The sequence below is a fragment of the Cyprinus carpio genome, chromosome A9 (genome assembly GCF_018340385.1).
Source record: "Cyprinus carpio isolate SPL01 chromosome A9, ASM1834038v1, whole genome shotgun sequence".
In the NCBI taxonomy this organism is placed as follows: Eukaryota; Metazoa; Chordata; class Actinopteri; order Cypriniformes; family Cyprinidae; genus Cyprinus; species Cyprinus carpio.
This window is the reverse complement of record NC_056580.1, coordinates 17,923,231-17,936,772: the sequence shown is the minus strand read 5'-3', so window position 1 is coordinate 17,936,772 and position 13,542 is coordinate 17,923,231. Positions and strand designations below refer to the sequence as shown.

The following is a 13,542-nucleotide window of genomic DNA, read 5'->3' as shown; positions in this document are numbered from 1 at the left end:
TATCTCAAATTAAACACATGCGTTTTAAGAAAAAATGCACTACTCGAACAGTGGCGAAAAGGTTTATAGATTATAAAAGTCAGATCAGTTTTCCCGTAGATACATTTTCTATACTGCACTTAATATTCCTGTGTAGGCTATTGTTGCGAAGGTTCTATTGAAATGTTTCTGTCTTTTTTTTTTTTTTTTTTTTATTGCGGAAATATGTCCTTCAGTTTTAGAAATCGGTGTCTGAAGCGCCGAATTGTGAGGAAAGATAATTCAACACGATCTACCAGCGTCTTGCTTTCAGTGAAAATTCTTGTTTAAATTCTGTTAGCCTACACACACAAGAAAAGGCATAAAAGTTGTCAAAGTTTACATGTATAATCTGCAGATATCATGGAAAGAACTCGACGCGTTGTAAAGATTGTATACTTGCACCACGTTTTATTATATCTGTAGCAGTAAAATTTTTATCACAATAATGGAGAAACACTTCTCAAACTTTGAACAAAGACACATATAACAAAACAACTGCCCCTGTTCAGCCCATAATTGTACATATTTATAGTAAAGAAACATTCTTTATAAATATTGTTTCATCTGTAGCAAGTAAATACCATAATTTAATTACAAATGGATAAATATGGCAGTCGATATTTACAAAAAGAAGGGTGTAGTTACAGGTATTTAACGGCACGACATTAATTTGCCCCACATCTTCCAAATATATTTCACAATTCAAACTTGCAAAGCACAAAACATCACAAGTTAAGCCCAGCAAACTAAGATATACATTCACAAGCAAATATTGTGTCTTTCTTCGTTAAATGTTGACTTTGGCACTCTTTCCAGTTAATAGTTGTTTAGTTTACAATCAGTTTGCCATAATGGGATCACAATATTCATTATGATAATGCAACTTTATTGTAATATGTGCACTAAAAAGTCCAGTTAGAGAAATAGCTACCATTGAAGGAACATCTATACACCAAAAAACCGACAAAAATCTATTACAACCATTGGGAAAGAGAGCGCGTAGTATGTACAAAAAGAGGGTGTTTAGTGCTTTTGCGCACTTTTCTTCTGTCGACGTGGGAATGTTAATCCTGCTGGACAAGCGCGTAATATAGGAGCGTTCGTTTTGTACATATGTGTATATGGATCTCCTGGATTTCTGAAATGATTCCTCCTGGGATGGCACAGTCTTAAACATACCATTCACTGAAATTGGACGATAAACTGCTGTGGTTGTTGGAACTGTGGACCGCTGATGAAGGTGACAGATTGTTGTTGCTTTGGGTCTCAGTGGAGGGGGACACCAGACCAGGGGGTGTTGAGGACTCATAACCAGAACTTGCCGCTGGCGACGAGTCAGATCCAGCTGGGGATGCCTCGTGAACCTAAAACATAAATAATAAAATAAAATTAAATAATTAATGATCCTTGTAATGAATCATGAAAAGCGTGTATTGCTAAAACAGATAATGAGTAAATTCTAGATATATCAATAGTTCGTTCAATATGACAATATATGAGTGAAAATTTCCTGTCATTTTTGACTACTTTTTAATATGCATCAGCTAATGATGTAATGCATTTTATCATTTTATCATAATTTTAAATAAATGTATTTCTTCTATTAATACACGAAGTAAACATTTTAATGACAAAAAGTATAATGTATTTCTCATTCTGTGTTCTATAAGAATCTGGAGGAATTACCTTCATATGCTTTCGAAGAGAGCTGGGATGAGTGTAGGACTTGTCACACATTTTGCAAAGATAAGGTTTGTCTGACGTGTGAACGTGCATGTGCTTCTTTCGGTCACTGCTGTTCGCGAAGCGCCGATCACATCCCTCATACTCACACTGAAATGGTTTCTCCCCTGAGAAGAAAACCCGTAGAAACATTCACACGGTTAGTGGTTAGTGAAGGTTTAATTCAGCTTTTTAAAAACACAACAAAAACAGCCCATATTACAACACAGAATAAATCTGCCATCTAAGTATAGGTCAAAAGACTATTTATGTGAAATTATTTTTAGCAAAAATGCTAAAAATAAAACAAAACACAATGCGTAGCATTCTAAATAAATTGAAATGTTATCACATGCACGAAGTTGTAGTACAGAGATGCCTTACGACGACACAGGGGGTCACACAACCACATCTACAAATATGACCAGTGTAAAGGTAACAAAAATATGTAAAATCAAATTTTGCTGATAATTACTTTTGAAAGAATTTACTTTATTTAACAATCAGTACAAACAAAACTAAACAAAAAAAGGGGGGAAAATCACATTAGTAACATCATTTCCTATTTTCAACGTTCAGGTATTGTCAGCCCCATACAAAACTTTGCCATTTGCTGAGAAATAATCAAAATGCAATTAACACCTTGACAAATAGAAGGCTCAATACCTCCGTGTATTCTAAAGAGGAAATTGCTCAAATGTGCAACCCTGGTAATGGCCTGTCTAACACATAGACTGTCAGTGCAATGGATAGAATAACAATAGGCCCACAAATCGCCCATTCCTAAAGTAGGAAATATATTCTTTTTTTGTGTGTGTCGTCTTTTTTGTGTTGGTAATGGTCTGTATTCATTTTGTAATTCATTTGTACGTGCATGTTTATAAGTATAGGCTTATGCTTTGCATATAGCTTTGTAATCATTGTTTTTTAATGGTTTCATGAATGTAAATTGTATAACTGTTAGTGTGCATATATACATTGTTTCTAATTTTAACAACAATCAAAATATCCCATTACGTGGCCAAAAACATGCACAAACTGGGGTAATTTCAAAATCCTGACGTAGTCACCCGAGGGCTCGAGCATTGGTCCACGCAAACGTTAAACCGGTTGGAGAGATTTACGGCTGCTCTGCGCACGCGATGAGCCCTCGAGTCGCCTTTGACCCGTTTAAAGTTTATGAACCACAAACCCTCGACAGTCTCTTGCATAATTCAGCTCACTGTTGCAAAACATCGCATTTGCTCGGTACGAGACCAGGCATAGGCTAATCGTTTTCAGCCGCGTTCACTTACACGAATTGTTTATGTACTTACAATTATCCGCTTTCTTTTAAAGATCTAAATCTACTTTAAGCGTCAACCTAAGTGTGCGCTCTCCAAGTCTAAAAATACGCCAACCTGCCATAATCAGCTTATTTTTGTTAGAACCACTATTTGCGATACAATTTTAGGGGTTTATAAAAAAGACCATTGTAGCGCCAGATCTTATGCAAAACTTACAGACGTTAATATGACAAACGCAAGCAGAAATAAATATCATAATTACCTGTGTGTGTTCTCTTGTGTATCTTCAGGTTTTCTGATCTTGCGAAGACTTTGCCACATCCAGGGAACGGGCAGGGGAAAGGTTTTTCTCCCGTATGCACGCGTATGTGATTGACCAGTTTATATTTGGCTTTAAAAGGCTTGCTTTCCCGGGGACACTCTTCCCAAAAGCAGACGTGGTTGCTCTGTTCGGGTCCTCCGATGTGCTCGACCGAGACGTGGGTGACCAGCTCATGCATGGTGCTGAAAGTTTTATTGCAACTCTTCTTCGGATTGCTGAGCTGCTCCGGATCGATCCACTTACAGATGAGCTCTTGCTTAATACATTGCTGTCTCATGTAGCGAAAGAAGGCACCGGGGTGATGGTGATGCGCTGCCATATTCATCCCCATGTTCATATTCATGGAGCCGTACTGGTTGTGCAGCTGAGCGGCTGAGTAAGGGTCAGTCCTAGGGCTGGAGACCTGATGGTACTGGTCTGATCGCCCGAAAACCTCCCCCGGTAGTCCGAGTCGCATCTGCCCGTTGAGCACATTTGGGGAGCCGTGAGATCCATGCTGCTCGTGGATGCCAGGGAACAGAATGTGGCCCTGGCTGTCTGTGTGAGAGTGATGGAGCGAGCCGGCAGTGGGGCCGATGAGTGCGTGCTGGCCTCCCGCCGGTGTTGATTCCCCGAATCCACGGCTGCGAAAGAGAAAGTCCCGCGTGGAGTTAAACGGCGAGCTCGCGTATGATGTGACATGAGCCGCGTGCGCGCCCAGAGCCGAGGCGGGATAACCGGGCGCTTGGCTCGTGAATGCAGAACTCTGTCCGGGCGAGAGATCGTGGTTCAGTTTGAAGGCGCCCATGTGCGCCGAGTCTACGAAGCTGTTCTGCGCTAAACTCAAGTCTCTTTCCTGCATCTCACTGGAGGAGTGATGATGCCTGGCAAAGGTGCCCACTCCCAAACCAGGGAACTGATGCCCAGCGTCCAGTAACATGCTTTCGTTGAGCAAAACCAATTCTCTTTCAAGCAGTCTATGCACGTCGCTTCAACAAAACATATAACCAAATAAAATCGAATGCGCTTCGGGAATATTAACTTCCAGATTTGAGAACACACATGAGGCGATTAAGTTCGATCCGCTCATCGGTAAAAATACTTGCGTATTAAGTTAGACTATGTCTTTTCTATAACATAACACTCAAAACAAAAAACCCAACGAAACGAAATGAAAAAAAAAATCCTTTGCGCTGTTCCTTTTAAACTGAGTCGATGTCGTTATTTTCGGATTACATGGAAATGCGAGGTATTATCTTACTGAGTCTTCCTTGCTCTTGAAGCATCTCGAATTGGAATGTTTATTTCTTTCGCTTGTCTATGTTTATCTCGGAGGGTCCCTCTTTCTCAGTGGACTGACACTACCTCCTCTTACGCCCCCTTTAACTGGAGCCCGGTCATTCATTTGACGCGCTCTCATTGGCCGCTGCTCCTCATCAATCCCAGGTGCCCCTCCAATCGAACGCATTCCTTTGGCAACTAATCGCTGATCGCCATCTTCCACCGACAATTACCGCCTACTTTTCGGAGAGCCTTTTCGGGGAATAGGTAGAAGGAGAGCAAAAATACTCGCGTTTAATCAGACTGCTTAAAACAAAAATAAATCAGTTGCCACGCTGGCTCATAAGAGTAAGTGGAACCCCTACCTCTTTGATGGACGTGTAAAACGCCACTAGCCTATATATTGCATAATTATTTAATGGTTTAAAATGTTTAGGGCATTTATGTTATAGCGAAATCTAATTCGTTCTTTCGCATACTGTGCTTTAACAAACAGACAGGGTTAAGGTGAATGAAAAATAAACTCACAAACCTGGTTCGAGGTGCCTTGAGTCGATCTGCACGTAAGCATGACAACAAAATTTGTAGAATTAAAACAATAGATTGCATTCAGTTTGCATCCAGGTCATGAATAAAGGACATGATGTTGTCTCATTGAGGGTTGATGAACACATCAAAAACAAACAAACAAACGCGTAGCTATTCACATATAAATATAACATTAGCCTAATGGGATATAAAGTAGCATACTAAAAATAGATTCAGTGACATGAAAAAACAAGACAGGAGAGTTGGCTGTAATATATAGGCCTATTCCATCGTCATTGCCATCAACATCATGCTTTAATTATTTTATTGCATTAATAAAATAACACCAAACGCTGGTACTCTGAAACACAATGTAGCCTACCAATTTTATTTAATCTACGTCAGAACCATAAACTCCACATAATGTTTGAAACAGTATAAGATAGATATTTGAGAATTCTTGTAAGCTTTGTAGACTACTATCTACATTTTTCCTATTACTATGACTTATTCTTAAGCACATAAATCAAATATGCGCACACAAAGTACTCTGAATATTTTAGCAAATACAAGAACAAAATTAAAATTTGAATGTATTTAGATGTGATTACCATGTCAATATATATATATATATATATATATATATATATAGATATATATATATATATATATATATATATATATATATATAACACAATATGATATACATTTAATAAAAAACAACAACAACAAAACAGTGACGTCATGTACCGAGAGCCTTGTCTTTCTACCTGAATAAATATCAGGGAAAGTGCATTATTTAAAATCAAGTTTAGCGGTATTTTGTGGTCACGGAACAGGCATTTATGCGAGCTTTTCCTAGCCTAGACTAAACTGTACACTCCTTGACAATAACGAAATGGTCCAACTTAAGTTATCCTTGCACATGTGGACGGGGTTACTGCCTTACGGACTCCAGGCCAATGTACATAAACCACGCAGGGACCATTTCTGATCTAAGAAAAAAGTCCTACGTGTAGTATTCCAGCGTTTATTTAAATGTTAACACAGTTAAAGGAGGTTTACTTACAATTTCATTGAACCTAAGTCCCATAAAGTCCTGTTCCAACGCACAACACACGTTGTCTTGTCTTTCCTCTCCTCCGAACGCTTTAAGCTGTAATTAATAGTGCGGAGGATGTATAAAACTTTGGGAATTCTGTGTGCCTCAGCTCAAAGCCATGCTGTTTGAACGTTATGTACCATTCTTCCAAGACTATTTCTACCCTCTCCACAGGAAACACAGGATCTGATCCAAGTTCAAAGTCTTGTCTGCCGACCTCTCTAAGAAGTTCTTTATTTCTCCAGAAAACCCAAAAACCTTCCCTCTTTTCAGTGGGCAGGGAGAAGAAGAAAAAGAAATTAGACAGTGCAGTTGGCCTGGAACACATACCCGCAGTTTTTGTTCTTCTTTTCTCGTGTAGCAAGCAAAGGGAAAGTTCGAAGGGGATAAAACCGAACACAGGTGGAAACAACTCTGGCTTATTATTATTATTATTTAAAAAAATAAAAAAAATGAATGCGTCACTGCCTCGATAATAACCTTGATTTTTTTTTTTTCTATATGTGAAAATCCCAACTAACCTTTAAATTACAATACATGACGGATCATACCCTTGTGGTTACATGAATCATGGCTTTCCATTAATGTGTAAGGCTCTTAAAGCAACAAGGCATTTCTTTTAACTTTGACATTATCAATATGGTGACGCATTATTGGTTACACTTAGTGACACTGGGTATTTCAAGGGTGTTTGACCTTCGACCCGTGGACCCCACATATGCTAAACCTTTGAACTTATTAAGAAATCCTCTCTGTCCAAATGTTGTAATGAGACAAATGCTGGCTTTCTCCCTCCGTTACGTAGTTTCACAAATAACAGCCAACGAAAATTCACATTGACTTAGAAGCTTGTTTTAAACATTTATTATTTATGACATTCTCCTCATTAACCTTTATTGTAAGTGTAGCCCATTCAGCAATCAATTCGACTGAATTATTTTTAAAGACACTCTTTAATACGGTCTGGTGGTCCATTACAATTCAGAGGTAAGCGTTGGGATGTCGTAAATCTCAATTAGAATGCATAGATTGTAATACTTCCGTCACATTAACCGGCATACATCGTGGTTCCATTAATTCTAAATTAAGACCCTTGACAAAGCTGACAGACATGATCGCTTATGCAGGAAATCACAACACTTTCAGTTACTACAGATGCAACTTGTACGCGTGGAGAGATACACGTGTTTTATAGTATAGGCCTACATAAAATAAAAAAAAATAAAAATCTCATGAATGCCTTTTTCATGTTACTTCAATTTTGTAAGCAGAATATTTTTTATTATTATTATTATTATTATTATTGTTAGGTTTTAAGGGTGGGCCTCTTTAACCTTCTGCTACTTTGGTAATTAGTTTTTGAAATAATTATTTGAAATATGGTAACAACTGCCCTGAAGCATGTATTTGAATTAAGACATATTAAATCAATGGCATATGTACACTTCCTGCTGAGTTCAACATGGACAAGGGCGTGGACGTGCATCATGACACACACGTACAGCACACACAAACAAACATGAGATGAAATTATGTGAAGAGTAATACGTTTCTTACATATTATTCTTTAAAAAAGAGAGAGAAAATTTACTTCGCCCAGTGGACCGAAGATCTATAATGTTTAAAATTGCATTTTTAAGCACAGATAGGCTAACCTATTAAAATATGCCTACTTTTTTGCATTTAAATGTACTTTTCTGTTTTAAACAATTGCATGATGATGTTGATAATATAAAATGATATTACGAGGAAAGCATCTACATAAAGCAGGTTACTAGAAAGAATTCCATGAACGTAGCCTCTGCATTTCTGTTTATTAGGGCGTAGAGCCTAATCGTTTGTTTGGTTGAATAAAAATCACATGTAATAATGTTTTATGTATCTAATCATTTAGTTTTACCTATATACATGCATTGCAATAATTGGAAACAAGTAAGTTTGGCATAGCATGCGTGTATTTGTATTTGTAGTATGTTTTATTTAATTGTATTTCCATTATCCCCATTTTATCCTTAGACTGTACATTTAATAAAACGATTTATTTGACGAAAGAAAATTAATTTGATTATTGCTGGATTAATTCTTGACAGCGCTTTATTTATTTATTTTATTTGAATTTAATTTATAAATATATTAAAAATATTTCAAACGGACTTTCACAAAATTCCACAATATTCTACTTTCACTTATTGTCACAAATAGAAAAAAAAAAGAAAAACAACATCCTTCCACGTGTGTGTGTGTGTGTGTGTGTGTGTGTGTGTGTGTGTGTGTGTGTGTGTGTGTGTGTGTGTGTGTGTGTGTGTGTTTCGGTAACCAGATTTGCCTGTAACTTTGTGAGCACAACTTTCTGGAGTGAACAGTGATGAAGAGAGTGAGGGGGCGGAGCTGAGGGGGGCGCGGAACCCCGCTGAGCCTCGGCGCTGAAAGACAGCCAATCGCTTCGTTCCAACTTAACTGCCAGTCACCGAAATCTGTCCAATACGACCTCACTCGTACGCAGTGCCATTTCTAAACTCTATGTGCCTCGTAAAATACGTACGATTTGGGCACTGTGTCCTCCAAACAATATTGTATGTTCTGCCAATCGCTTGAGGACAGAGTGGGAAAAGGAGCAAGCAGAGTTAGAGGCAGGACAAAGGAAGTTCTATAGACCTCCATATACATATATTTTAATGGTTTCAGAAGGCCCGTAGTTGGCGAAAACAATAGCGGAGAGCGTGGACATGACATCGTAGTGATGGAGCCCCCTTTAAGCAAGAGGAATTCGGCGATAAGATTAGCGGATTTGGCATCGACTCAAGCCCTTCCTCATCAGAATATGACAGGCTTCCCGGGGATAGGGGGGCATCACCCGCACTCCCACCATGCCCACCTCCACCCTGGGGAGATGGGCAACGACCCCGGAGTGGCTCTCACTCCATTTGGACCAGAGCACATGGCACAGACCAATGCTCTCAAACTTAGTCCCTCTCAGCCTATACAAAGCCATCTCGAAGCCCAGACCGCGGCATCTTTCACGTCTTCTCAGACCACAGTTGGTTTCCCCGTGGCTCACCCCCACACAGGCTACACCACCAGCAGGGACTTCATCCTCAGGAGAGAGCTCTCAGCCTCTACTATGCATGCACTTGGCGACCAGCATAGTTCCGCCTCCTCCCCTCATCACCATGGCATGTTCATTTCCCCAACAGGTGCTTATGGGCACGCGGAAGGTGGTGCCCATCCACTTTTCTCTGGACTGCACGAGCAAGCGGCCCCAGGTGCCCACCACCACCACCACCATGCCCTTAACGGGCAGATGCGTCTGGGTCTACCGGGGGACATCTACGGCAGGCCAGAGCACTTCGGCCACAGGCCCGAGCACTATGGATCTTCTTCTCTGCAAAGCTACAACTCCATGAACTTAAATGTGAACCTCGCCACGGCTCCTCACGGAGCCACAGGGGCGTTTTTGCGATACATGCGGCAGCCCATCAAGCAAGAGCTCATCTGCAAGTGGATTGACCAGGAGCAGACGTCCAAGAAGCCCTGCTCCAAAACTTTCAGCACTATGCACGAGCTCGTCAACCATGTCACGGTGGAGCATGTGGGGGGACCGGAGCAGAGCAGTCACGTCTGCTTCTGGGAAGAGTGTCCGCGCGAGGGAAAGGCGTTTAAAGCCAAGTACAAACTAATAAATCACATCCGCGTGCACACGGGCGAGAAACCGTTCCCGTGCCCCTTTCCCGGTTGTGGCAAAGTATTCGCGCGTTCGGAAAATCTCAAGATTCACAAGAGGACGCACACAGGTTAGTGAAAAGTCAACAAATTATTTATATTTATATATATAACCTTAATAGGTGTCTGTTATCGAAGTTGTTTGCGCTACTTGGTCGATTTTTCTTGATAGGCAACGTTAGTTACTAAGGGGGAACTGAATCATCCCCCAAATCATGCACAAATTTTCCCCATTCAGAACCAAGGTTAAGTAGATTGTTTGTTTACAGTGCCTATTAGCCAAGCAAAACTATACCCCTTGGTGGTGCCAAGCGTCATGAACTTTGAAAATGCATTGAGATATAAACGTACTTGATACTAGTATATATGGAAAAAGCACTTAAGACACGCTGCCATGAGCAGTTTTTACGTCTTTTTTTTCTTTGATGCATGCAGTTTTATATCAAGGAGACATGCAAAAACGTTTGAGTGAAGAGATCAGGCTGCAGTTGCATTCAATACGTGTGTAAATATTAAGGAACAAAACATGGAAAGTAGGAATCGTTTTGTTAGGCTGCAGGTAAAATAGTGACATGAAGTTTTCGGCACGTATTTGTCTCGTTTAAAGCCACAGGGTATTACAAACAGTGTGTGAATAGATCCATACTAATGTAAATAAGGAGGATGGGTCACCCTTGGGGCATTTACTATATTTTGATTAACTAAACTATGTTGCTATCTTTGCAAAGCAAAGAAGGCCTCTGCTTCTGATGTTCCTTTCATGTATTCTAACAAAACGTTATTCGTGTGTGTGCATGATATTAAACTAGATATTGTATTTATGGAATTTAATAGATATAAAGCTCTTCCTCCGGTTACTAAAATATGAACTCACGTGACAAATTGTTATTGCAAGTTGTTAAGAAGTTGCAGGTTTTGTTTAGGTTCTTTTACTGTATAACGGTATGTTATGCTCACAACACTTGCTGACGTAAATTGCGCCCTGAATATGTAAGCTAGCGTGTCAACCCCACCTAGAGTACATTTATAATGGTCGTATCGTGCTATCTTAAATCATCAATGAATATGTGTGAAAGTCAACTGTTTTTTTTTTTTTTTTTTTTTTTTTTTTTTTTGTAATAAGTTCCGGAATGACACAGTGAATCAGTACAACTTGTAATACATTTGTGACATGATTTGGATATTTTGTAAAGCCGGGTCAGTTCTTTTACTCCAGGCAATCTGGTACATATGGTGGGCCGAAATGTTTTCAGTAGTCGGCTCAGTTGCATATCCAGTAGAAATTACAATCATGAAAAAGAGTTTTGGCAAGCTTAAGTCAGAGAAAATGAGAGCATTTACAGAGTGGTTGTATAAGTCATGCGGTGCGCCTGAACATTCCATATGTAATAGCAGAAAATAAGTGGGCTACTGTGGGATTACAGTGATAATGTTGTGATTTTCAAAACGAATTTATCCATTACTAGTGCTTGATGAGAATGGATTATCCATTAGCTATTATTTTCTTGTAACCAAGAAAATTTAAAAGATGTATAGGTGATGTCTATATCTAAATCCTCTGCTTTTCTTCTTTGCAGGTGAGAAGCCGTTCAAATGCGAGTTTGATGGCTGTGACAGGAAATTCGCCAACAGCAGTGACAGGAAGAAGCACTCTCACGTCCACACGAGCGACAAGCCTTACTTCTGTAAAGTGAGGGGTTGTGACAAATCGTACACACACCCGAGTTCCCTGCGCAAACACATGAAGGTTCACTGCAAGTCTCCTCCGCCCCCTTCCGCCAACACGGGCTCTTCTTACCACCCCTCGTCCACGACGATCGGTGATGCCCTCTCACCAAACCTGGAGCCCCACAGGAACCGTTCATCAAACCTTTCGCCTCAGGTAACCAACCTAAACGAATGGTACGTGTGCCAAGGGAGTGCTGGACCAAACAATCTACACACCCCTTCCAGCGATATGCCAACGTCAGAATCCGATGACGAGGACTCTTTCAGACACACAGATCCAAGAGCAATGCTATGATGTGAACAGCAAGGAATATATTCATTATAAATGGTCCACATAAAAATAAACAAAAAATCATCAAATTCAAGAGTTGCAATTCGAAGAAGTGAAACACCTATGGATGTCAGTGTGTGAAAGATTCACCACCCCCACCCCCCACCCCGTTTGCCCTTAAAACATGCTCAGAGCATTGATGCAATTTATGTTTCATATGATTAGCAGTTGTAACTTTCAGCATGAAATATCAGACATGGAAAAATCGACTTGTACTCAGATTTTACCTTATAAATCAAATCAAATAACTTGAGCTCAAAAGATTTATCAATTATGTTTAGCCTGTTTTTATATATATATATATTACACCCTTTGTTGCACAGAAATCTTTTATAGAGAATCGTTTTACATGTTAAATGTCTGAGGGGCAAAAAAAAAACTGCAGTGACAATAATTTTAAGTTTTTACTTGTATATTGCCAGTGTCAAAAAAAAAAAATGAATGGGTGGAGTCTTTGTTAAAGTTTATACAATAACTGTGGTCAGGACGGTTTTTGTGATATTTAAAATATTTAAACCTATATTTTATGCAAAATCAGTGTAACTCTGATTAAAGAGTACGAAATATGTCCACTGAGACCCTAAATAATGTGTCATTGACAGGCCTATCCCATGATTGATTTGTAAATAGTATATGGTATTGATGCTTGTGAATGTTTTCGTAGCGTCTCAAGTTTTGTACATTGTAATTTATTTGCTGGTATTGATGTTGGTCTGGAAGTACAGATACACCAAAGAATAATATAATTTTGGTGAAAAGAAGTTATGCTTTTTATAGTGTTCTGTAAAAAGGTCTTACTTGAATAGGCTGTATAATGTGAAGAATCTTCAGCATGAACCGTGTAGTAACTCTTTCTGTTGAGGTGCATGATGGTGTTGATGGAAAAAAAACGTAAGAAGGTCGTGAAGAAATGTGATGTTTGTATATGGAAAACTTAAATAAATGGCAGGACGTGTAAATATGGTGTTTTCAGTAAAAAGGCATTGATTCAGTATTTTATCAGTGTGCGTATTTCATTTAAAATTCAACAGATTGATTTAAACTAATCATCCAATGAATAACACTATTGCGTTAAGTAAAATATTCCTTATTCAGTCTCATTTCAAAAGGGAACCATCACTTAACACGTTATGAAATGTAGAACAGCATAAAGCCACCAATGCATGAATCATTCATGGGAATATAAGACATGAAAGCTGCCTGAAAATAAGAAGAAAGTCTTATGGAGAATATGAAACAAAGTCTCCCGTCTTATTTCCTTCATTAAAACGCACAATAACAGTTTCAAAGTGCCCTCTGTCCCAGACTATAGACTCAGAATTGACCGGCGCAAGTCCTGCACCACTTCAAAGAGCTCCACATCAGATCGGAAGACTGCACGGTGCGTTAGGATTTCTATGGGTCCCATTTGAATATTTATAGCAGAAAAACTACTAACTGCAGCTAGATGGTCAACCATCAAAGCAGAAACTTCTCCCAAGAACCGTCTTGTCTCTTAAAATTGGCGTGGTAGACATTTTAT

General features: G+C 39.3%; 2 protein-coding genes across 3 annotated transcripts; one reads left to right on the top strand and one right to left on the bottom strand.

The window, feature by feature from the left end:
- Positions 1-403: 403 nt before the first annotated feature.
- On the bottom strand, positions 404-6,429 carry LOC109059202 (zinc finger protein ZIC 2-like). 2 transcript variants are annotated; one of them, XM_042763862.1, is made up of 5 exons: positions 6,209-6,429; positions 5,144-5,168; positions 3,292-4,863; positions 1,708-1,871; positions 404-1,385 (listed from the first exon to the last, which is right to left on the bottom strand). In XM_042763862.1, the coding sequence occupies exons 3-5, from the start codon at positions 4,268-4,270 to the stop codon at positions 1,191-1,193; spliced, it is 1,338 nt and encodes a 445-aa protein (XP_042619796.1). In that variant the 5' UTR covers positions 4,271-4,863; positions 5,144-5,168; positions 6,209-6,429; the 3' UTR covers positions 404-1,190. The 2 variants fall into 2 exon arrangements, with proteins under 2 accessions (XP_042619796.1, XP_018931939.2); XM_019076394.2 differs by having other exon boundaries at positions 3,292-5,168.
- A 2,396-nt stretch (positions 6,430-8,825) lies between these two features.
- LOC109059204 (zinc finger protein ZIC 5-like) lies at positions 8,826-13,014 on the top strand. The gene is made up of 2 exons (XM_042763861.1): positions 8,826-10,032; positions 11,539-13,014. Exons 1-2 carry the CDS (start codon positions 8,982-8,984, stop codon positions 11,982-11,984), a joined length of 1,497 nt encoding a protein of 498 aa, XP_042619795.1. The 5' UTR covers positions 8,826-8,981; the 3' UTR covers positions 11,985-13,014.
- Positions 13,015-13,542: the final 528 nt, after the last annotated feature.

Bases quoted from the DNA above. Each gene is read 5' to 3' on its own strand.
- LOC109059202 (XM_019076394.2), bottom strand. From the start codon at position 4,270: ATGTTACTGGACGCTGGGCATCAGTTCCCTGGTTTGGGAGTGGGCACC. The intron at 1,872-3,291 runs GTAATTATGATA...TTTTCTTCTCAG, and splicing joins ACACAAGAGAACACACACAG to GGGAGAAACCATTTCAGTGT. The intron at 1,386-1,707 runs GTAATTCCTCCA...TTTATGTTTTAG, and splicing joins CTCTTCGAAAGCATATGAAG to GTTCACGAGGCATCCCCAGC.
- LOC109059204 (XM_042763861.1), top strand. From the start codon at position 8,982: ATGGAGCCCCCTTTAAGCAAGAGGAATTCGGCGATAAGATTAGCGGAT. The intron at 10,033-11,538 runs GTTAGTGAAAAG...TCTTCTTTGCAG, and splicing joins TCACAAGAGGACGCACACAG to GTGAGAAGCCGTTCAAATGC.